Raw genomic sequence first — 24,927 nt, 5'->3', positions numbered from 1 at the left:
CTGCTCTTCTAATCCTTCCTGCATAAGAACTTAAGTGCCAGTTTATTTAACAGGGTTTGAAGGTAATTAATTTAGTTTTTAATGCCCGTGGCTGTATGCTTTTAAACTGCTTAGTGGACGCGGGCAGAGACACACAAGCCCAACAGCTTTTCAGACTATCAGGGGTTCCTGCAGAGCCGCCTCACAGAGATGACCCAAGAGCCTTGAATTTTCTGGGACCTCTTTCTTGCTGAGAAATTTTTACCCACTAGAAAATATTTCATAAATACAAAGAGTGATTGTCTCAGCCGTTGACTCTGCTGTATGCTAAGAGCTGTAGTCCAGTTCTGGGGCCACCAAGTTGGGGAAGACTGAATTGATGGGCAGAAATCCCTTGCCAGCAGCTCATGAGAGGCAGAGCTACACCTGTTGAATTTCTGCCTGCTCACAGAAACCATCAGGACAGGGAAAATCAGCAGTCATTATCTTGTGTTCTGAGCACACACCTGCCATTCGCTCTCTAAAATAAGGTAGGAAAGGCCAGGGGTACAAAGCAATGAGCTCTTTTTAATTATTTAACTGATTTTCCTTTAGTTTGCTTTTGTGAGCCAACTTAATCTTGTATGCATTGCTTTCCAAGTGGCGATGGACCTGTGTGGGCTTGACCAGTCCTGAGTTGTACAAAATGCTGCAGCTGATCTCATTGTGGAGGAGGGTAAATCTGGTCCTAGCCTCTACCTTCAGACTGCAGGTGTGGACTCACCTGGCTGCTTTTGTTCACAAAAATCTGCAAGTTTGAAAAAACCAGGAAAAGGCTAGGCTAAAACCTCCTTCTCTCTGATGTGCTAGTTTTCAGTTTGTAGAGAAGATGATATCATCATAGCTTGCCTCAGCTTTCTCTGGAGATGTTTGCCTGCAACATACAAGTATTTATAATAAAAAGTTACCCCTAGTAGGACATGCAGTAGAAACTGTTCCCTTCTTAGATTTACATGCTGCTAATCTATAATCAACCTTGCAGTTCAAAAGCATGCACATGCAAGTAGATAAAAAGGTACCTCTTCGGTGGGCAGGTAGCAGCGTTCCGTGCACCTCGGTGTTTAGTCATGCCGGCCACATTACCACGGAGACCGTCTGCGGACAAGCGCTGGCTCCCTCGGCCAGGAAACGGAGATGAGCACCGCCCCCGAGAGTCAGGCATGACTGGACTTAATGTCAAGGGGAAACCTTTACCTTTACTCTATAATCAGTCAGCCCAGGTTTCTCTCGGGCCAAACTGCTCCTGGGGAGAAAAAATGTTTCAGTGCTTTCCTCTGCAAAAAAATAAAAAAAAATAAATCATCCCTGCACGTAGAGAGCAAAGTCATTAGGGAAAAGAGTAATCTTAAAAAGGAGGGGTCTCCACTCTCCAGTGGGGATTTTTCAAAAATGCAGTGCCTCCCCAGTACAAGACAAAAGTGCTGTCTGCAGAGGAAATTGGGGATAAGCTACACCTCTCTCCTCAAATCCCAGTGCCTCCTAAATGTGCTGGACAACAAAGCCCTTTGTCCCCAGCCAAGAAATCCAAGAGCTTTGTTGGCTGGGGTTGATAGGGCTTGGAGTCCAGCACATCCGGAGGGCTCCAGGGTTTGGGGAAGGAGGTGGGGGTTGATGGCTATCCCAGAGAGGGTCTTGCTAAGTTTCTTTTTCTGCAGTGTCCTTAAAAAGGAAACAGAACCAGCTCTGGAAATACTCCTCTCTCCACCACCTTTATTTTGTATTCAAGGGAGTGCCTCCTCGTGACTTCCCTAGATCAGCTGTGCCATCCTTCTAAAATGCTGATGTTGCACCACGCAGTACGCATTAAATTCAAAGATTTGCATTAATCTGATCACAGAAGTAAGGGTTTTCTGGACTGGTTACAGCTGGCCTCCTGCGCTTTTGTGACTCCAGTTCACAGCTTGCAGATAGTTGGAATGCGAGCCCAGCCTCATCAGCCAGGCCCCAGCTAAAGTGTTTTGGTGCCGTAGGCAGAAATCCAAGCGGTGCAAACCGGCCCCCAATCCCAGGAAGAAATAATTAAAGTGACAGCTTGACACCCATTTATGGTTCCCACAATCTGTTGTCAGGATAAACCCTCTCCCTTGGTCTCAATGGAATGACCCTTCCCTTAATTTTCTTATACTCCAAGTACAAAGATTTACTTTCCTTTTCCTAGCTATTAATGCAGGCTGTACCATAATTTGTGTTCTAGCATCAAATTCTGCAACAGTCCTGTCTCCACTGGGCAGGAAATATTTTCCAGTGTACAACCAGTGCCATATTTTCATTTTGCATTGTTGCAGTGAGATCTCTCCCCCACGCCCACTTTATCGAGTGCTTTGTGTTGCATATTTATTTATTTGCAAAATTTACATGAAGACATTCAGAATGAAGCCTTCCCCAGTGGCTACAAAGATAATTAACACAATATATAAAACAGATTTTAAAATCCAATTACAAAACTTAAGAACAGCTGCAGTTTAAAATCCCAACACAACACTGTCGGCACTTCAGGGATCAAAACACAAAAGTTTTAAAGGATTTTTCAAATCTTTACGTAAATCCTTGCATTGGCCTTATGTAAATCATTTGGATAGTGACAGAATTTATTTTCCTGGGCTCCAAGATCACCACAGACGGGGACTGCAGCCAAGAAATTAAAAGACGCTTGCTCCTGGGGAGGAAAGCTATGGCCAATCTAGGCAGCATACTAAAAAGCAGAGACATCACCCTGCCAACAAAAGTGCATATAGTCCAGGCGATGGTTTTCCCAGTTGCAATGTACGGCTGTGAAAGCTGGACCAGAAGGAAGGCTGAGCGCCGAAGGATTGAGGCCTTTGAATTGTGGTGCTGGAGGAGACTCCTGCGAGTCCCTTGGACCGCAAGGCGATCAAACCGGTCAGTCCTAGAGGAGATCAACCCTGACTGCTCTTTAGAAGGCCAGATGCTAAAGATGAAACTCAAATACTTTGGCCACCCGATGAGAAGGAAGGACTCCCTGGAGAAGAGCCTAATGATGGGATCGAAAGATGGCAAAAGAAGGAGGGGATGGCAGAGAATGAGGTGGCTGGATGGAGTCACTGAAGCAGTTCGCGTGAGCTTAGGTGGACTCCGGGGGATGGTGGAGGACAGGAAGGCCTGGAGGAGTGTTGTCCATGGGGTCGCGATGGGTCGGACACGACTTTGCGACTAACAACAGCAAGAACAACAACAACAAATCATTTGGAAGAGGGTTTTCAAGGTATGGGGCCATCACTAAAAAGACTGTCTCCAGTGACCACCTGAGTAAGGGACATCACAGCAGCTGAGAACAGGTATGGGTGGATGCCCACCAAGGGCCCCCACCTTATAGCCGTCAGCTGGACTGGCTGAGGATTGTGGGAATTGTAGTTCAGCAGGTACCAGGAAGGGAGCATGTCTGCTTTAGCTGTTGATAAATCACAAGGAAGCAAATACTTCCCATAAAGCACCTGAGATCCCAAAAAAACCTTTTTATTCACTCAATATTTTTAAAGTTTTAAAAAATTTAATTCATTTTATTTATCCTCAGTTGCATTTTATCTTGCTATTTTATTTATTGGATATTTATTACTCTGTAAACTCTCCAGAGATGTTTTGTATTGGATGGGTTAGAAATATCCTAATAAAAATAATATTTTTTCTCTTTTCATTGATGGAGAAGCAAGGTGGGGCTTTCAGGGAAATCCAGGGACTCAGATTAAATGCCTTCTCCTCTGTTTGAATTACACAAATCCAGAAAGGGGGTTAAGCTGGGAGGCTCAGGTGAACTGGATAATTTCATCACCTTAGGAGCTACGTAAGGGCTGGGAGAGGCAGCTACAGGGATCTTTCCATGGTCAAACGGCCTTTCAGCCTGCTAAAATTTCTGTAAAAGTAGCGAAGGAAGGAAGGAAGGACATTTTTGCTATGAAGGCACGGTGGCTTTCTGTGTGTGCTCTTAAGGCCGGTACGTGCTGTTGGGAATAGCATGAAAAATGGGAGCGCCAAGCTTTGGCTGATGGAGTGACAAAAATATCGGCTGATTGATTAGGAGAAGCTGATTTACTGGCTGGGTCAGAAGAAAGGGAATAGATTGTGGGATTGGGTTTATTTATTTACTTATTTTTGTATTAAGAGCAGGCTCAGGGATGGAAAGAAAATATTTGAAGATGGCCTTTTTCTATTCTGGTGCTAGATATTATTTGCTGTAGTAGTAATTATACTACAAGTATTAAAGTGACTTTACTTGCACTATCTAGTTGTGATACTTACAACAACCCAGTAAGGTAAGGCAGTTTTACTGGCTTCTGTGTTGCGGGTGGGGGTGGACTGAGGCTAAGAGTGAGTAGCTTGGTGCACTAGTGATTTTGGAGCAAAGCAGAGGTTAGAAGTGGAGCCTTATTTGTAGATCTTACCCAAAGTCTTTGCAACTGTGAGTTCCCCTTGCTTTTGTGTGGCTTCTCATGTGACAGCATGATTTGGTTGGCCGCATGTAAAGATTCATTGATAAAAATGATTTTAAGACAAAGAATGGCAACTTGCCTCAATATCTCAAAAGAGGCTCTGGTACAATGAGACTTATTTAAGTCTAATGTTTATTGATTTATTTAAAACATTTTATACTGTTCCTTTTGCCAGATGGCTCTCTGGATGGTTTACAAACACTTAAAATATATGAAGCAAAACCCAACATCACAAAGAAATGAAACCAATAACTATTTCATAATATTAATCAATAAAAACAAAGCATAAAACCAATAATAGCAAGGAGCAAAATATGAAACCCATTTGTATTTTCATGGATTATCATTTGTATTAAAGATGTAAAGCCATTAAGTTTGAAAAGTTCCAGATAATTGGATGTCACTGAATGTTTCATAGAGATCACCTTTTTTAAAACTTGGTGACTTTCAGATACATTGGATTACAACTCCCATGCTGGCTGGGGAATAAGGGAACTGTAGTCCAGTGCACTTAGCTAGCATCAAATGTGTTTGGGAAGACTGCTTGAAAGTCAGGGTGGCTTTAAGTCCTATTTATTGCAATGGGTGATAGTTAGAATTAAGTTTGGTTAAATCATGCCCTAAAATGTATGCAAAACTAAGCCACATTACCTATGTAATGCAGTAGATGCTATGCTTGTTTACATTTTGTGAATAGCAGTTGCTCTTTACACAGTTGGCATTTTGGCTACAAAACTCTGGGCCCTGTCACTGGTGGGGTAAGATACAACCTTGTAAGCTAAATCATCTTAATTTGATGACTAACGGTTCATGTGAATTGCTTGCTAATGGGGTAGCGAAACCTACATGGGCTACAGAGCATGTGCAGCCTTTATTGGGTTGGGAAGTCTGTTTTCTCCGTTCTTAAGTTTTTAAAGGGATGTTTGGTACTTCTGCAAACCTCAGCATTCTCCTGCCATCTTTTCTTTCCCACCAGCCTCGTTTGGCTGCGTTTCTGTTGATGCTGCTTCACCTGAGCTCCCTCTTAGACAGCACAAAGAGTTTTGCCTCCATGCTGTGAAACCTTGCTGGTTTCCTCCACTCATCAGTTACTGCTGATGATGGTTCCCAGCCTCCAATCCTTCCTCCGATTATTATTACTACTTGTTAACTTCTGTGTTGCCCAAGAGCCAAAGCTTTCCCTATTTCCAGCAAGCCTAGAGATAATCCTCGCTCCAACCTGCCTGCATTGCTCGCTTTAGTTCTCTGCCTTTGATGCTGCCCTGTAATTAGGATTTTTTCTGGCTAATCGGGGCTGCAGGTTTGCAGAGAATCCCATGTTGGGGTTCTGCATCGGCTTCTGTGTTCCTCTGGCCTGGGGAAATCTGACTAGTTCACCACACGGTTTCAGTGTGTCTTCCGTGTCTTGTTTCCCAACTTCCTTCCATCAAGGGTGGGGGTCTGCAGGGACCAGTTCAGCATCCAGAGCTTTCTAGACCAAGGTTGGGGGATCTGGCCTGCCAGCTGCTCTTGGACTCCAGTTCCTACCTGCCCCAATCCACTTGGCCCATGATCAGAATGCTGGGAGTTGTAGTTGCATTACAGCCACGACTTCCCCCTTCCCTGCTAGAACGGCTTTTCCCAGCCTGGGGCCTTCCAGGTGGGCCTTTTGCAGAACATCTTCCAGCTCGAAGGCCAAATTAAATTTTGGAGAAGCTCTGAGGACGCCATGTTGCAGTGGGGGTGTGGCTGGAAGGATTTATTTGTCCCATTTTATTAAAAATATTTCCAGGCTGTCTTTCAGGGCAGGTGCCCTTGCACAGAAGCTTACATTAAACTGAGAATACAAAATTGGGACAATCGCACAGCAAACTTTCAGGGAACTTCACTATCAGAAGTAAAGCGTTACTAAAATTCTGGAATAAGCTGCAATTGCAGAACAGGCCAGTGGGAACGTGATCAGGAAAAAGCCAGCGAAAACCATCGGGGCTTGCAGGCTTTTCGAAAAGCCTGCCAGGATGGGGCCCGATGGACCTGTCTTAGCGACTCTTCCCAAAGGTGTGAGGCCACCACAAAGAAGACCCTTTTTGTGTACTTGCCTACCTGTTTGCCTCAACATTGAGCAAATGCGAAAAGTCTACCGTTTTTAAGTATGGGCATATTTTAACTTGATTTCCACCTTGTTCCTTTTTAAATGGAAAAATTCCTACATCTCCAAGCACTCCCCAACCAGAAGAAACATTTTGGCCTTTTGCAGTGGGGAAAAACGGTGCGAAAGTTAGGATTGATGGTTGGGAATGGGACCAAACCTGGTCCTGCCATGGGCCAGACTCGCTTGTCAGGTTGAGTTTCATCATCGCTGGCTCATTGTCTGCCTGTCTTCCGCTGCTTTGCCCCCTGTTTCAGGTTACAATCCCAAATAAACAAATCCTACAAGCATTAGATTGGAAGCAGGTTGAGGCAGGTTTTCCCTTGCACTCAGTAGAGTGCCATGTAAATACACAAGTGTGTCAGTTGAGCACTTGCTTTTCCGATAGTTCTGCCTTATTTCCCCATCCCTCCTTTTTTTCTTTTCCTTCTGACAGCCAACAAAAAGAAGGAGAAAGAACGGCCCGAAATCTCCCTCCCTTCAGACTTCGAACACACGATCCATGTCGGATTTGATGCGGTCACAGGCGAATTCACAGTAAGGCGGTGTGGATTGTGGGAGGAAAGGCTGGTGGGAAGAGGCTTCCATGGCGAGACACCACAGGCTGCCCCGATCTGCCCGGCTCTTGGTGGCTGGCAGGCAAAGCAGGGCTGAGACAAAAGGCCCCAACATGGCACCTCTGTCCATTCCATGTTGCGGGAATTGGCTCTTAGGTCCCACTTCAATACAGGGAGGGGGAGAGCATCCCCCACTGCACCCGAGGGTGTCGGGTCCCTGTGGGGTGCAGGACAGATGGATACTACACACAGGTCTGTCCCCCAGGATTGACTTGTGATTGACGGCAGGAAATTTTGGAACCCGCCGCCTGAAGCAGTTGTTAGTAGCATGTTGCATATCTATCATGCCCTTTTTCCTCTTGTGAGGAATCCCAAGACTCCCATAGCTCCGTCAGAGTCTCACAACAGTCCTGTGAGGTAGGTTAGGTTGAGGGTAAGTGACTGGTACAAAGTCACGCAGTGAGCTTCAGGGCTGAATGGGGTCTCGAACCCGGGTCTCCCAGCTCCCCAGTCCTGAGATCCAGTATGGTATGGTGGTTAGAAAGTTGGACTGGGGTTCAAGGAATTGCTTTGAATCTCCCCTGCAGAGGAAGGCAGGATGTGCTCCAACGGAGCAAAGCTCAAGGAATCCAGGTTCCATTCGGATCCCAGGAAGCACTTCCTGAAGGTTAGGACCCCGAGGGTGTGGAATGGGCTTCCACGGGAGGTCGTTGAGGCCCCATCGGTGCGGGTGTTCAAGGATAGGCTGGACGTGCACATGGCGGGCATGTCGTGAGCTGAGCCGGCTGGTGCCGGAGGTCAGACTAGATGGCCCGGGAGACCCCTTCTGACTCGCTCTGTTTCTGTGTTTCTGTGATTTCTGACATGAGTTCACTATTGGAACAGGGTTGAAAATGATTGATTGAGTGCAAGCAGTGATTGAACTGTGGCTTGTTGAATGTGATTATTATGTTGTCTGAACCCAGCTGTGCTAAGAAACCATTAGTTAACCAGAAACAAACCACAGTTCACAATGCAGGAATAAACCATGGGTTCTCTTCAGTTGTTCCTGGTCCACAAACCATGACATGTTAGTTTGGCTGCAGTTAGACAATATGTCTCAACAGTCGGTCATGATTTAATGGCATGGCTTTTTAACCAGGCATAGTCTGTGAGGACAACCCGTGGCTTGTTTTTGGGTTTGCGAACCACAAACTGCCACGGCCATTTGCGGTTAACCAACCATGGTTTGTTAGCTCGGCTGGGTTCAGACAATATGACAAGCCATGGTTCAACAACAACCCACGGTTCAAGGAGAACTTGCATTCAGCCCTTGAGTGTGGCTTGTGGGACTGTCAGAATCCAGCCACGCACACTCCAAACTCCCTTACTCACTAAGCTGTGTCTTGGCACACAGATGCTAAATGAACCAAGATGACCTTATCCACATTAGGGAAATGGTTCTGACAGAAGTTGTTCCATGTGACGGGGCGTGGTAGTGATGGCGCACTCCCTCTGGTTCACCCAGGGTATGCCGGAGCAGTGGGCCCGCCTGCTGCAGACTTCCAACATCACCAAATCGGAGCAGAAGAAAAACCCCCAGGCAGTCCTCGATGTGCTAGAATTCTACAATTCCAAAAAGACCTCCAACAGCCAGAAATACATGAGCTTCACAGGTACGTGATCTTGATCAGGTTTGTAAAACAGCAGGTGGAGAACTCTTGCTGCTGAGGAGGCATTTGATTGGCCTTGCACCAGTATAGCTATAGTGTGGGTTATTTGTTTTTTCCATGAAGTTGCATTCAAACTTGCAAGATAATGTGCATTGATCTGGGCGATAAATAAATCCATTGGACACCACAGGCTCTTTTCGTTAGGGCCGTTCCGAACCGCACAGTAGGTTGTGATTGCGGCATGCACTGCTGCCTTCTCGTTGGCTGCGGACACCTTTCTGAAGAAAGCTTCAGAAATATTTACAACTCTGCATGGAGAGAATCCTCAGAACAGGGCTTTGACCATGCTAATGCCGAAATGTGAATTCAGCTTCATGCAAGAGGCTCCATGCATGTCAACAAATCTTTATTTGGCATGAAGGACATAAAAATACACCAAGAGAACAAACTGCCGATGCTCAGCACTCCGTGTTAAGGATTCTGTGCTGGATGCTTTCTAGTAATACACTGTCCTTTGTACAACTTCATGAATACTCAGGAAAAGGGCGCTTGCTTTGTAGAAAGGAGAGGGCAACCTTCGGCCTGCAAGACTCACCTTGCTTCCTGTGGGTTTCAGTTCAGCCTGGGAGCTAAGCACTCTTTGTGGCCGCTGAGGAGGAGTGATGCAAAGAGGAATCCTTTTGTTATCTGCAATTGGAGATCAAAATACAGAATATAAACTGCTGCAGACTCCAGTTGCATGTCTAAAGGCCCATATTGGGCCCAGAAGGGATGCGAAAGCAAATGCAAGCCAGAAACATGGAGATGCCCTTTGTCATTCCCCTCCCCTCACTCTTAATAATACCTTTTTAATGTGTATGTGTTGGATACTGGGAGGGACAGGAAGGTGTTAAATTCCTAAATGCAAATCAGAAGCAAGGATCTGTAGCCGCTCTGAAAGGACAGGTGTGGTCCTGAAACAGCTGATTTTCCAGATGTAGCTATTCGACTGTGAACTTTTACTGCGTGACTCCTTTTTTTTTGCTCTTTTGATCTGAGCTGTCTTTTGTATTAATTAGACTACATGCATAGGCTGTTTGAAAAATGTGCTCTCTTTCTTCTAGATAAATCTGCAGAAGAATATACCTCCTCCAACACACTGGTAAGTTGTCTCCTGTTGCTTTAGATTACCTGCTAAAATGCAGAATCAGGTGTGCTGAGATCATTGAAGTGGGAGGATGCCTTTAATCTTTGTGTTGGGTCAAGTCCTAACATTTTATTTATTTATTTATTTAAAACATTTCTATGCCGCCCCATTCGCCGAAGCCTCGGGACGGCTCACAACATCCAGCCATTTGGTGCTTTCCAGAGACCCTTGGCCTTAAGGGGGCAACAGAGTTTGGAAGATGTAATCACAAAGGAAGTCCCACGAAAGTGTGGAATTTGCTTCTGAATCAAGCCCACATAGGAATGGCCTCTTTTCTGAGATCTTGGGCTGCTTGCCCGTGTGGCAGGAGCAGGAAATATTTTAATCCCCAAGGCCAAATTGTAAAGCAGGAAAGATGTTTGCAACAACTCCGCTCTTTGCAGGGCATTTAAAGCTTCGTTGCCTTTAAATAACCTCCTTTCTCTGATTAGAGATAACCACGAAAGAAGCCAGGAGAGCCACATTCCTGTGGTAAGGGATTCTTAGCATGCAAACCATACTGTGTTTCTAAAAGTTTCCTTCGGGCGGAGCTTGGGAAGAGATGGGGGTTCTGTCTCTGGAGAGCCATGCATATGAAGCTAATTTCCTTTACTGCATGTCAAGGTAATATTTTTACAGAAAATTGTCTCAGTCATTAATTAGCATGTGAGGTCTTCCGGGCTGAGCTGTAGAACTCCATCAGCGAGCATCCCGGAGCTGTGGTTTGGGATTTCCCTCCATGGGGAGTCCGTGTGGCTGAGGGTGGGATGAAGCGGGCCTTTCGGTCTAACATGGGCCTGCTGGGTTGTGCTAGATACCGCTGTGTTGGGTGGGACCCCTTCATCTCCCCGCACTCTGGACCACCCATTTCTTCGCCCCTTGTGGATGCTGCAGAGCACTTTCCCCAACCTGGGACCCTCCAGGGATTTTGGACTTTCATCCTCCATCAGCCAAAGCCAGCTAGTCAGGAATGCTGGGTACTGTAGTGCAAAACATCTGGTGGGTGCCAAGTGGAGGAAGGCTGCTGGAATCTTGTTGATTAAATTCGTAGGACTATGATCTTAATTCACAGGGCTGCTCCTCAGAGTACCAAGTGGCGTGCATATTATCACCAGTTGGTCCTGGCTGCTCCAGGTGTCTGTAATTCTTCCATCTTTGCAAGGGAACTTGTCTAGTGCAGGCTTGGTTGCTGCAACTGCCCAGCCCAAGCTGCCCTGAGCTCGCTTTGACCAGAGATACAGATTCTCATCAACTGCCTTTACTGCGTTAGCATGGCTTACCTGTCCAGATTAGCATCGAAGCCCCTGACCTCCCCCAGCCCAGCATCCCCCCTCCAGGTATGTTTCACTGCAGCTCCTGTCATCCCCAGGCAGCACATTTGGAGGGTTCCAAGTTCGAGAAGGCTGAAGTAGGCGTGCTTGGACTGGCGGGAGTGGTGGGAGCTGTAGTCCCAAGGCGTCCCAGGCTGGTGATGATGGGTCTGCTTGGAATAGCCCCCCCCTTTGCAAGGGCTCAGCCAGGCTTCTCCCCACACTGCCTGCAAGCGGATGCTTTGGCCTGGAGAGTCCAGGCGGACCCTGGAGCTTCTGCATACGTAGCAGGTGTTCTGTCCCTGAGCTACGGGGTCTGCCTGGCCCCTTCCTCTCTGCCCCCCAGGAGACCAGCAGGGAGGTGTTAGCACGCACAGGGAAAACGCTGAGGGAGAGAAATTGTGCCGGGCTCTTCCTCCATCTCCCACTCTCACCCACGGCTGCCGTCCTCCACTTTGCAAGCACTTCTGTGTTGCTTACGTGTGAGGACGTTTGCCTGCCATGCTAAAAACCGTTCTCCAAACGGGTGCCTTTTAAGCTCACAAACCCCAGTGCCGCCGAGATTTCTGGAATAAAATGCCAGTGCGTCGCTTCCGCCGTGCTGGTTTTTGCTTGTCTCTGAGCAGGCATGGGTTGTGGGGCCCAGCTTTTTGGCAGCCCGCCCTCTCCTAACTCGCAACCCTCTTCTGATATCTCCCACGGTATTCACAGGTTTTTCCTCATTGCTCTTGCAGGCTACTCCCAAATGAAGTTGTGGAGACTGGCTTTCACATCCTCATCTAACTGCTGTTATATTAATGTCCCCCCTGAACTCTGGGCAGTTCACACCATTAAGCACTTATGCAATTAAAACGTTTATTTAGAGAAATATGCAACATTTAATGTATAATTAAGTGGGAATAAAATACCCAAATTGGGGAAAAAAAACAAATGATAGAATATAAAACTAGTCCAGCATAAACTCACAGGTTCTGCTGGAAATAAAAGTTTTTTCACCTGCTTTTGGAAACCTAACCAGGAAGGTGCCAACCAAGCCTCCCTGGGAAGGGAGTTCCAGAGCTTTGGGGCAGCCACCGAGAAGGCCCTGCTCCACTTGAGTTGCCATTAAGTGTGCTGAGCACTTGAGAACTCTGTGGGGCAAAACCTGGTTGAAAGTAGCACGGGGCAGTGCCTGGGGTGTTTGGCTCAGGGGCCTGGCCCCTTCTCAGTAGGTGCAGCGCTCTCTGCTGATGTCACTAGCATAAAGAGCATTGTGAGAGGTGCATTACATCTCTGTGGTCCCATCGACTCCCCTCCCCTCCCAACAGATGCGCAACTGAATGGGTCACCTTCTTTAGTAAGTTGGCTTGTTTGTGTTGGCTGGATGATGGGTCGCCCTCTATCTGTATTTGATTTAGGCCAGGGAGCCTGGCTGGGGCACGGAGACAGAGAACTTGGTCGGGGGCGGGTTGCCTGGTAGTGGCACTCGTCCTTTGTGGGTGGGGGTTCCAGGTTTGATCCCTGGCACCTCCAGTTAGATGGAGGAGATGTAAGCTGCCTTGAGCCTTTTGTAGGAAAAAGGCAAGATAAATAAATAATAAAATAAAATAAAATAATAAACGTTAGGAAGACCATAAAGCAAGGGGTGGGGAAGACTCCCACTTAGGATCCTGGAGAATTGCCACCTACCTTGGTCAACATTTCTGCCTCCCTGAACATGAAGTCTGATCCAGGATAAAGGCGCTTCTGGTACTCCTCAATTTGTCTTGTGGCTGCCAACGCTCAGTAGGGATTTTGAACATCCGTTTCACCTCCGCTTCAGTGCCCACAGTGATTAATATTTATTTATTTATTTATTTATGAAATTTGTATGCCGTCCAATTACCAGCGTCTCTGGACAGCTAAGAGCATAAATAAATTAATGACCCACTCTGGGTGCAAATGCAATATTAAAATGCAATATTAAAACATATTAAAATATTGATGAAATAAAAAGGTTTTAACCTGGTGCCAAAAAACATTTAATGACGGCGCCAGGCGGACCTCTCTGGGGAGTGCATTTCATAGTTGGGGCCCCACCACAGAGAAGGCCCTCTTCCGGGTACTCTTGTCTCCTAACTTCATTATTATTATTAGTAGTAGTAGTATTAGTAGTACTTCTTTCATTTCTAGACTGGGTGGCTTACGGCAGTTCTTAAAAACATTGCAGTAAAATATGAACATTTTAAACAAACAAAATCAAGTGCTAAGGAACATTGCAGGAAGAATAGCCCTGTAAAAAAATACTGGGATGGGTGATTCCCCCCCCCCCCAAGCCCTTGGATAGCCTCATAGAGCTTGAAAAGCCTCAAAGAGCCATCTTAACCAGGGGCCAAAAGGATGACAGGTGGGCACCAGGCAGGGCTCGGGGGGGGGTCATTCCATAGATGGGGTGCCACCACAGCGAAGGCCCTCCCTCTTGTCGCTGCCCTCCAAGCCTTCCTCGGAGTTGGCTTCTGGAGGAATAATCCCCAGGTATTTAGCATCCTGCCTGTTGGATCAGAGTTGGGAAAGGCGCTCTGTCGGGTGACTATAGGATAAAACCAGCACCTTGAATTGGGCTTGGAAGCAGGTGTGCTTGGTTGAGCCGTAATTGCCACGACTTCATATCCATGCGAACGTGTCTGTCCCCGTCACTGTATTCCACCCCTCTGCAGACAAGTTTGGATTATTCACATGGCATAGATCATGCAACTACCATTTTTCTTTTCCTCTCCCTTTTGGAAGTGTGCCAGTGCCTATAACAGTTGGCTGGCAGGCAGCGATTCAACAGGTAAAGGTTACTCAGCACTTACTTTCTACACTGGGGGAGTGCTTCACCTGTTGAATATCGGGTAGCAGTGCAAACAGCCATTAACACCATTCCTTTCCCTTTCAAAGTTCAGGTAAGGCTTAAGCGCAGAGAAGAAGTGTCAGAAATGAGTCAGAGGTAGTGAGGGAGAACTGACAGGGATAAAAAAAGCCAGTGTGAAGTTGCCCTTGTTCTGTTAATGAGCTTGTTAGCTTGTTATTGGGAGAATAAAGAACTCCACACAACAACCCTCTATTTTAAATCTAAAATGAGGCTGGAAACAATGGTGAGTATGAAGTAAGCATGCTATTAAAATCATTTCTAAAATGCAGCCCTTCCAAACAATGAATACAGTTAGACACCTGCATTTAACACCCACACCTTCACAAGGCCGTCTTGCTTTGAAGCAGTTGCGTTTCTCTGCCTGCTTCTTGCACACGAGGAATGCGAGGAGCTGAGCAGGGCTCTTTGTCTTCTGCCAGCACTACATTCCTGAGTTCTGACTTTTGTCCCTTGCTTCAGACTTGGCCCAGGGTTCTAGTCCTCATGCTCTTGGAGACACCTGAATGGGGTAGGTGTAGCTTTTGCAGTTGTTTTTGGATCGCTGTCTGTTGTAGGCACCCCTTGCAGTTTGCAGCATATCCCATGGCAGGTCAGTCTTAAGTCTGTAGAACTTGTTGCAATGGAAAAAAGCCATCTTCACACATGCTCTCCTCTTCGAAAAACCCTTGACGACCTTTTATCAAGGCAGCTGGAGGACATCTACTCTGCAGAAGGGGATTTTGAGCAGCCACTCTGCTGAAGCTTGGCTTGCTTTTTCACCCCAGTGCATCCAATATGTGTTGTTGCCGTTGTGGTGCACCATCAAGTCATTTCCAACTTCTGGTGACCCTGTGAGCAAACCCTCCAGATTGTCCTATCAGGTCAGCCCTCCAAAATGTCCTATTTGTGACAGCCCTGCTCAGCTCTGGAAAATTCCAGGCCGCGGCTTCCTCGATGGAGTCCATCCATCCCTTACCTGGCCCTCCTTTCCTTCTCCTGCCTGCGACTTGCCCTGGCAGGACCGTCTTCTCCAGGGAGCCTTGCCTTCTCCTGATGTATCAGCCCCAGTTTGTCCTTTTTGCATCCAGGGAAAGTTCTGGCTTGATGTGATCTAGGACCCCCTTGCTCATATTTCTATCCTTCCAGGATATTTGCACATTTCCCCTTCAGCCCCGTGCTTTGACCACCTTTCGGTTGAGATCCTTTGCGCACTTACACTGGAGCCCGTTCTTTTGAACTTAGTTGGGCTTGCAATCTAATCCTGTTTCTTCAGATGCCCTAATGATGCTGATTGTGTCAATGGCTGGTTAGTAGCTGCAGTTAGGATCAGAATAGTAATCTTCTTTGAAGGGAAAATGGATGTGCAAGACCACAGTTCAGGGCACTGAGAGGTACCTACCAAACAACGAACACTTTTCAACAGTATGTACAATCTCCTAGGCCACTTTCTGCACTCTCCGGCTTCCACAGGTCGCTTCTGTTATTTCCCCTGATCTGGCAGCGGAGTGGGAGAGGTGGGGCCTCCACCACTGCCAGCCAGACGAAAGCAGCCCTGTGTGACCCCACTCTTAATGGGACACCTCTTTATACCTGCTCCCCAGTGCAGGTCCTACTCTTTTCTTCCACACGGAGCTGGTGCTGAATTCCAAGCAAAGCAGCGGGGAATTGTCACCGCTGCTTCAGCAAACAAAGGAGGACCTCACCAAGCGCCCGCCCTCCCCCGGGAACCCGACGCTTTTGTGCTCGCTTCACTGCGATGGGAAGGAATGCCAAGAGGGTGTGTGAACAGCAGAGGTCAGCAGGAGGCGAACCTCTCCAGAGCGGAACCATCTCTGGCAAAGATGGGGCTTAGGTAGGAAGGGGCAGAGAACAGATTACGATCTAATGCTCGGTCTCTGTATTGTCTTCAGAAGGGCACCAGCGGCTCCCTACAAGAACATACAGGGGCTCCCAGCCCCACTCCAACCCTGCCTGGATAAAGTCGGCTCCTGTGGGGCAGATTCTTGTCAAAATTGCACCGAGAGTGCAGGCCAGTGCCAGATGCACCCCGTCCCTTTATCCTGAATCCACATGCTCTCTTGAAAGCGGCTTGTTGTTCTGCCCCCGATTCTGGATGGTGGACTTCTAGGTTCCAGCAGAAGAAATCCTGAAAACCTGAAGCTGCGACCCACTCACCGTGTTGGTGCTCGGTGACCAAGGGCGGTGCTTGTGGATTCAGAGGAAAGCACCGGTGCGTTGCTTGGCCTTCGTGAGCCCGTGTGCTGCGAAGTTGGGTCAAGGTGTCCATGCCACGGATCTTTATCCTGACTTGTAGGAGGGCCCGGAAGACAGTGATCTAGGGCTCCCGTGTTCGTCTGTCCAGGCTATTTGCAAGGTTCTCCTCCTGCACCATTTTCAAACACACCCAAAATCTGCTCAGATCAGCGATTTCTACCTGCTGGCAAAAGGACCACTTGGTACTTTGTGCTGGAAACGTGCCTTTCCTTTTACTTCACGAGACAAAAGGATTCATTTAATGCTTCTGCTTCATTTAATGACCTGCCCTTTCTCAAAAAATTCAAATTGGTGTACATGTCGCCCTCCTTCCTCCCACTTTTTATCCCCAAAACCATCTGGCTTAGTAGATCAAGCACCCAAGTACCCCGTGGGTGCTTGGTGGGCTTCATGGCAGAGTCGGTATTTGAACCTGGGTCCCTTTAGCCTGACATTGAGCTCATCTGCAGATATTTATTGATCAGAGTGCATCCTATGAGTTCTTCTGGGTCTTTATTAGCCTGTTCATATTGTCAGCGCCCCAGGGTGTGTAACATTTGCAAATCCCATTGTTGCTTCTATTGGTGCCACTGGGTTTTTTATTTTTATGCCCTGCACCTTGGTTTCCTTGCACCTTTTCACCTCCTCTTCTTACCACCCCACCAAAACTGTGGCTTCAAGGAAAGACTGGGGACAAACGACTTGGTTCTCCCATCTTCCTGGGACAGGATGTTTTAGGCGGTACTCATTCATAGGGGCGCCATAAATCAAAGATGATTTGACAGCACCAAACAGCGTCTTCCCACCATCGCTGCCCCAGGAATGAGTGGCACCTGTGCCGTCCTTCTCACAGGTGGGTGGATGTTGGTCCGAGCATCCCTTTCCTTTGAGCCTCTGTAGTAAAGAGGCCCTTTCTCTGCTTCTGCGCATCCATCCATCGCAAAGGGCATGTTGCTGGTTGGCAATAAAACGGGGGCGGCATTCCTGGTGCTCAGCAGGTGAGAGTGAGCGCATCCTGAACAAAGGAAGCTTGGTGGCTTGTTTTTTTAAAAGCGCCCATCAGGCGTTTTAATCAGCAGCACTGAAGGCAGTTGGTACGGGCCGTGTGCCAGGCTGTCCTTCATTAGCACGGAGAACTGAGGTTGCGCTGCCAGCAGAGTGCCCTTGATGCAGTCCGCTGGCCCTTCCCTGGGAGAAGATGAAGCGGCTCTTACTCTTCGCTGTATTTCATGCTCTTAAAATTAATAATGAAGATTATAAATAACGCCATTCCAAATTACTTGCACAGCAGAAACGGAGAGGTTTGTCCTTTGGGAAGCATAACATGGATTTCAAAACAGCTCTGTTTAGGTGGCCGCCCATCTGGAAGAATGGTGAAAGTGCCTGCATTCAAATTCCCACTGATTCTCCAGAAGGTGATCTGAACCCCATTCCACCAATAGCCCAGGACTAGGATAGGAATGAAACTCAGCAGAATCTGTTCTTGTCGCCTTCCATTCTGTCCCGCTACCTATTGACGTTGGGGGAAAATGTGGGCCTTGCATTTTTGACAAGAATATCTTCCACCTCATGGAACCTCATAGAAGATATTCTCATATTCAAGGGTATCTTTCAAAACAGACACCTTATGCGTGTTTTCTTTCTTCACTGGCTTTGCCAAAGATGGCAGCGAATGCCTTCTTTGCTCCATGTATTCAGTCTACCCTTTTCTGGCCTGCCACTTGCTGTCACCCCACCCCTCCACTCCCTTCCAGTTTTGACGTTTTCCAGTTCCCTGATCTCACCCCAGGGTCTGTATGTTAGCATAGATGCTGGAAGAGAAAATTCATTTCTTTGGAGTCCTGTTTGCACCAAATCCTAAACCTCATGCCGAAGTCCAGATTCCTCATGTGACAGTGCGGGAGGTGAGGGGGGCATATGCAAAGGTGTGGCTTATTCAGTGTTGAGCCCCAGAGAGGGATTGTATAAGTATGTTGGGCAGAACAAAGGTTTCCACCAGATGGAAGCTAAGCAAGTCCGCCCCTGGCCTGCGCTTGGAGGGGAACCCTCCCTTCTGGGAACCGCATGTCATCACCTTGAGTTCCACAGTGAGGGTAAGGTGGGATATAAGAATAATAAATAAATATGTAAATAAAGTAAACTCTCCCTTTTATTGGAAACCCTGAAAAGCTTCTTGCGGCCCTCCTTCAGACCTTGACATGAAATGGGTCAAGGGCCTTCTGAGAAACCCGCAACCTGGGGTGAAGGTTGCTTGTGCATCACTGCTTCTCTGCCCTGTTTTCAGGTCAAAAACACACTTTAAATTCAGTGAAGGCTGTGCAGCGGAAGATGGATTTTACTCTCTTACTATAGAATAAGTGCACATATGCCCAATTTGGATCAAGACCACCATGCACTGGGATGGGAGGATCAAACCTTTCCACAGGTTCCCTTCTAAATTCCACCCACCCTGAAAGAAGAACAAAGTCTCCCTGGTGTATAGAAACAGAGCGAGTCAGAAGGGTCCTCCTGGGCCATCTAGTCTGACCTCCGGCTCCAACCGTATCTGATGTAATGTGTCTCTGAAGATACTCAGTTGCCACTATGGTGGGGATGCAGCATGGAGGGAATAGAGCAGACTTCAGGGCAGATCTTGGCCTCTCTTTGCAACCTCAGTCTTCCTTCCCAAGTAATGGGAAGACCTGCAATTGTCTCATCTTGGATCGAGTGGTAGACATTTATCCGTGGCTGCGCATTCACACCATTGCAGCTCCATCCTGACTAATCTGGAGCAGTGTGTTCCCATAGCCAGAATTGCTGAAACGTACGTTAAACGTAAAAGCAGAAGGAAATCTAACATAAATTTAAAATTGCATCTTCTGGTATAGTTGCTCTGAGTGTGCCGGGAGTGAGGGAGACGGCTGCTTTGGACGCGTGTTCTCGTGGCCTGCTGGCTGGGGTTCAGAAGAATCGGAATCAGAATGTGAAGCAGAACTGCGGGGCGGGGGGATCCTGGAACTGTGGCCCAAGCTGAAACTCTGGGATGAGAGGAGTGGAGACGCCGTTCTCAAGGGCAGACTCCCCGGGTGGGCAGGCAGTCCATGGGAACAGCCGGGATGCCCAGTTGGCGGGAGGGGACCCGGAGCAGGGGAGTTTCAGGCGCTGGCCAGGCAGCCCCGGCTCTTGCTCTCCCTGACATGCCACCAGCAGGGGAGGGTCCCCCAATTAGAGGACTGGCATGCAAAGAGGAGGCGTGCTTGCATTCAGACGGCCCCTCCAGAAGAGATGGGGGCCAGGTGTGCTCGTAAGGAGAGTCCCTGGAGGTGAATACCAGATTGGGTTCAAAAACACCACTCTGTGCAAGCTTAGAGATTGCCTTGTGTTTTTGGTCAGTAACAAATGTTTTGCCAGGCAAAAGATCGGTGACTTTTGAATGCATGAAGGGGGCATCCTGGCTCACAAGGGGCGTGTGGCTGCCTGCACCCCTACCGCAGAGGGTCAGAGCAGCTGTCCAGGGAACTTAGCCGACCCCAGAGGGTGACTCATCTGTGCTGTGTCATCTTGTGCAGGCATTCAGTGTGAGGGGGAGAGCCCAGTCTGTCCATCCAGACTCTCGGTGTGTCAGAGCGTTATGCCTTTATGTTCAGTACGGATGTGGAGTAACTGGGTTTTGCCTTACAGTCTAGCTAGTTAGAATTGTCGGTTCACCAGTCGTAGGTTTAGAAAGGCTGAAACAAGCCACTTCTTAAATCAACTGGGAGAATGAGAGTGGAGGGGAAAGATGCTAAGAGGCACTTCGGCTATGCAGAGTGACTTTGTGTTGTCCCAGGATTTGGTTGCAAAGTCTTGCCTGGACTCCTAAAATGCTGCGTGCAGAAGAGATCAGGTGGGCAGGGAGATGGGGTTTTCAGCCCCCTACGAGAACTGGTCCTTGGAAAGTTTGGCCTCATCTCACCCAGTGACCAGGCTGGCATTGTGAATTGGCGGTGTGAAGGAATGCATTGCGGTGTTTGCATGCTTCCTTTCCGTGCTGCGTTTTCATAGACTGTTTGCAGAACCTTGTTTTTCAGGGAGGGGGAGAGTCCTGTCGTTTGCGGGCCCTTCTGCCCCCGCACAATCTTCCTTGAACCTCTGTTAATGGGGTTTTGTTTGCTGCTGAGCTAAAACATACTAAAACATGCTATAATCTCCATCAAGTACGATGTAACTTTTGCATATCCATTGGATCTTGTCACAAGCCTCCTTTTTCCGCTCTCTACCCCGAGTTTGGAACCAGTTATTTAAAAAGTACTCCAGATTCTTCACGTATGAATGTTTTAGCTCAGCCACTTGTGTGCTGAGCGGGGCTGCCAAGGGCAGGATATTTTGAAGGGTGTTCATGGGGTCTCCAAGTTGGTGATGACTTGACAGCACATAACAACATTTGTATGCTGTGTTTTCCAACGACGAGTGTCCCCAACGGTGGTTTAAAATCATGTTAAAATACAGAAGGTAAATGAATTGTTCCCTGGAAAACAAATGTGAATTTTAGTCATTGCAAAGAAGTGGCAAGAAGAAATTGCGTGGGGTTATACATTAAATCCTGTGAATTCTGCTGTATGATTAAATGTGTAGATCAACCGTGTCTGTATAAACAGAAGTATTATCTGTTCTACCTGCAAAATTCAGGGGCTTAAACCTTGAATTCCAAGATTCCAGTGAAAAGCAAAGTATATTGGGTCAATGAAAGCTCTATTCCTCCCCAAAATAGTATAGTGAAACGGGGCTTTTATTCAGAGTTATATACACTTCTGCAAATGCAGTGGAGTCCAGTGCTCTTCATGGAATTTAGCACCCTGAGATTTAATTTATAATACCACCTTATCTTCTAGTCCTCATGATATGTGATGACAGGCCAGAGATGGTCGTTTTCCTTTTACTTCATGGCGTCCTGTAAATTTCTAGCCTGATGGTTAGTCTTTCCCCCTCCTAAATGATTTCCATGTAGAATGTGAAGGCGGTGTCCGAGACCCCCGCTGTGCCCCCGGTTTCGGAAGATGAAGATGATGAGGATGATGCTGCACCTCCCCCAGTCATTGCCCCTCGGCCTGAGCACACGAAATCCGTGAGTAGGCCCAAGACCATGGAGCCGCTTGGGTTACCGCAGGGAAACTATGGCCTGGTTTAGGCGACATGCTGACTGCGGGTGGAGTCCACCGTGCTGGCGTGAGCCGGCTGAGCTGGTCATTGCCATGTGCCTGGGCTGTGTCCTTTCAGACCGTGGTTGGGACCCTTCATACAGAAGGTCCATCAACACTGATCAATACGCCTCCTTGTAGAAAATGGCACTACTGGCTAGGAGTGATGGGAATTGCAGTCTCAGCGCCCCTGGAGCGAAGCGAATCAAATCAGGAAGGGCTGCAATTGCTCTCTTAGGGATTCCTAGTGTAAACAGCAGGAAACCAAACATTCCTGGGCTACTGGGCATGTCTGGAATTTGGAGGGTGCATCGTGGGTGTTTTTTATTTATTTATTTTCCGATTTATATCCTGCCTTTTTCCTACAAAGGGCTCAAGGCAGCTTACCTCTTTCTCCTCCTCCATCTTATCCCCACAACAACAACCCTGTGGGGTAGGTTGGGCTGAGAGCCTGTGACTGGCTCAGAGTCACCCAGTGGGCTCCATGGCTGAGCGGGGACTTGAACCCAGGTCGTCTGAGTCCCAGTCCCAGTCCCATGCTCTTAACCACTACACCAGACTGTTTTCACAGGACTGCCAAGGTGGCACATGAGCCATCCATAGAATGGCGGCCATGTTGGGCACGGCTGTTCACAGAACACGTATTTTCCAGAGGCCAAACTAGAAAGAAAGGCTAAAAGACAAACAAGCTGCCCCCAAAGCCTGAGTGGGGGGCAGAGGTGGGCCTCTCCCCCAAAACACAGGCCAGTGAGGTGCAGCGCTTAGAGAGTTGAACTGGGGACTTGGGAGATCCTGGCTCTAGTCCCAGTTCATTCGACTGGGGTTTTATGACAGATGACTTTTAATGCGTTTAATGACTTTTAACTTCTATTTAAATAAATAGATAAATCTGTTTATCTATTTGAATGGAGCTGGTCTGTGACTGTAATAAAGTTCTATCTATCTATCTATCATCGGTCTAGTCCCAGTTCGACCGTGAAGCTCTCTGGGTGACTTTGGGCCTATCTCACGGGTTTCTTGTTAGGATAAAAGGGAGCTGCGTAGGCCGCCTTGCATTCCTCACAAGAGGAAAAAAGGTGGGAAATAAATCTATTATATTAATAAAGTATTTCTGCACCTAGATAAAGAAGACTCTAATGAGCATTGCTTTACTTTGCAGAAGCCTAGCCTCGCCATTAATTAAAACAAATCTTAAGAACTGCTATAAAAATCAGGAAAGTTGGGGAGCAAAAAAGGTGTCCCTGGGTACCCACAGACACCAGGAAACCCTAGATCTGCATGGATGAAGCATGGATACAGCCAATTCAGGGTTAAAACAACACACCATTGTTAACACAGACCAGGGTTTACAGTTCTATGCAAGGCTGCCAGTGTTTGGCTGGACTTGGGAAACATGTGCCTAAATTTCCCACCCTTCCCTTGAATTCAGATTTATACTCGGTCTGTGATAGAACCGCTTCCTCCAGGCCCAACCAGGGACGTGTCCACTTCTCCGCTTCCTTCCCCTTCTGAAAACAACACGACACCCCCTGATACTCTCACGAGGAACACAGAGAAACCGAAGAAAAAACCCAAAATGACCGACGAAGAGATCTTGGAAAAATTAAGTAAGGCTCTTGCTGCTGGGTCTTTAAAGTGTACATTCAAGGGAGGGGGAATATTGCCTCTTGTATCACAAGGTTGCTGCGGAGTACCATGCAAAAATCTTTCCTCGGCAGACTTCATGTTGCAACTTGTTGTTTGTGTAACTTGTCAGCCAGCAAAGGCGAACATTTTAGCACTTCCAGTGTGCAAGGAAGGGTTGGCATTAAAAAAAGTCCTCCGCTTTCTGAAAACTTGTGGTGAATGATGTGATAACGCCGCTTCTTTAAATAGCATGGGCATCTGCGTCCTGTTGGGTGTGAATGGCAGAGTCGAGCCAAGAATGACTCTTGGGGCAAGATCCTTTGTGGATTTAGATGGAAACGGCCTGCAATTCGCAGCTTGTCCCACTCAGCAGGGCCCTTCGTCTCTGCCTGTGAAATGCAAATATATACATGCCGCGCAATAAGAAAATTGTATATCAAAAGAAGGTTGACAGTCGCCGCCTCCTTAGGTGATCTGGCCTTGGAATCCCACCTGTAAGCGTGTGCAGGTGATACACACTCAGCTACCTCTGAGTGTGCAGAAAGGTGGTTGTGATATGGAAGCACTTTGGAAATGCACTGGATAAACAGTGCAAAGTATGACTATTGAGCCATGAGTGAAATGAAGCCGAGCAGATCAACATGTTACGTCGGGATATAATCTATTAATTTGTACTTGCTGAAGCAGTGCAGAGTGAGTTGGCAGTAAGGATGACAACATTTAAGTTACTCCGAGGTGTAGAAGTTAGCAGAGCAAAAAACAACACCCCATGGTCTTGCTCTGTAAACGTCTAATCTGGACCCTTCTTCCTTAATCTTTTGATAAATAAGATTCCTCAGAAAACTGTAGAAAGTGAATTGCATTCCCAAGGAACTGAGGTCTTGCTGGGAGCTGCGATTCATCAGCTCAGCCTTGCTTCTGCATATATGCTTGCAGAGAAGGTGAGCTGTCTTCCCGATCTCTCCAATTCTGTTGCAAAATAAAGTTCTAATTGTAGCGTCTGCTTCCCCTTGCCCTTTTCTTTTTTGAAGGAGGTATAGTAAGCGTGGGCGACCCCAAGAAGAAATACACAAGTTTTGAGAAGATTGGACAAGGGTTAGTATCTTGTGGCCAACTTCCTCCACCTTGTTCTGCATTTCGTGTGACGCCTGGTATTCCTAAAAGTCCTTTTCCCGTCTTTGGTAAAGTAATGGCTGCCATCGTGGTGGCAAATTACCAAATTGGTGGCAGATGAACGGATTGTTTACCCCAGGCCTGCAAACCATCATGGCTTCCTCATTTTTAATTCAGGAATAAGAATCCTAGGGGTGCTCCAGATGAAAGGAATCTTCATGTCCCACATATGTATGGGGTTATAACTGCCTAGCAAGCACCTGCTGCCCCATGGGCATTTTGGAATAAGCAGTATTCCTTGTATAAAGGGGTGTTTTATGGTCTATGGTTTTATGGTTTAAAGGAACAATAAGGAAAAAGAGCATCTGTAACCATCTAAGTCTTGGGCCAACTAGCAATCCTGATTGTAAAATATATTGTAAAATATTTGACTATGCATTTTAAAAAGGAACGGTCCTTTGGTGACCTGACTCAGCCACAGCAATCCTGTGCTGGTCCAGACACTGGTCTTTCTGGCACTGCCACTTTCTGGGATGTGGCAGAGAAACTTTTTCAGCCTCAGGGTCAAATTCCATTTGGAGTTCTTGGGGACAGTTTTCCAGTGATGGACAGGACCCGAGGCCACAAGGGTGAGGTCAAAAATAGCTCAGCCT

General features: G+C 47.4%; 1 protein-coding gene across 1 annotated transcript in view; it reads left to right on the top strand.

The window, feature by feature from the left end:
- PAK1 (p21 (RAC1) activated kinase 1) overlaps positions 1 to 24,927 on the top strand; it is a 44,627-nt gene that overhangs the window by 1,530 nt on the left and 18,170 nt on the right. The window contains exons 2-7 of the mRNA XM_044450170.1: positions 7,028 to 7,128; positions 8,656 to 8,803; positions 9,904 to 9,941; positions 21,346 to 21,462; positions 22,965 to 23,142; positions 24,193 to 24,256. Coding sequence (XP_044306105.1) covers positions 7,028 to 7,128; positions 8,656 to 8,803; positions 9,904 to 9,941; positions 21,346 to 21,462; positions 22,965 to 23,142; positions 24,193 to 24,256 — 646 coding nt within the window. The remainder of the gene's footprint in view (positions 1 to 7,027; positions 7,129 to 8,655; positions 8,804 to 9,903; positions 9,942 to 21,345; positions 21,463 to 22,964; positions 23,143 to 24,192; positions 24,257 to 24,927) is intronic.

Source organism: Varanus komodoensis, unplaced genomic scaffold (genome assembly GCF_004798865.1).
Source record: "Varanus komodoensis strain SLA01 unplaced genomic scaffold, ASM479886v1 scaffold63, whole genome shotgun sequence".
NCBI classification, from domain to species: Eukaryota; Metazoa; Chordata; class Lepidosauria; order Squamata; family Varanidae; genus Varanus; species Varanus komodoensis.
Note: the sequence above shows the minus strand (reverse complement) of the source record. Positions and strands in the feature narration are given on the sequence as shown.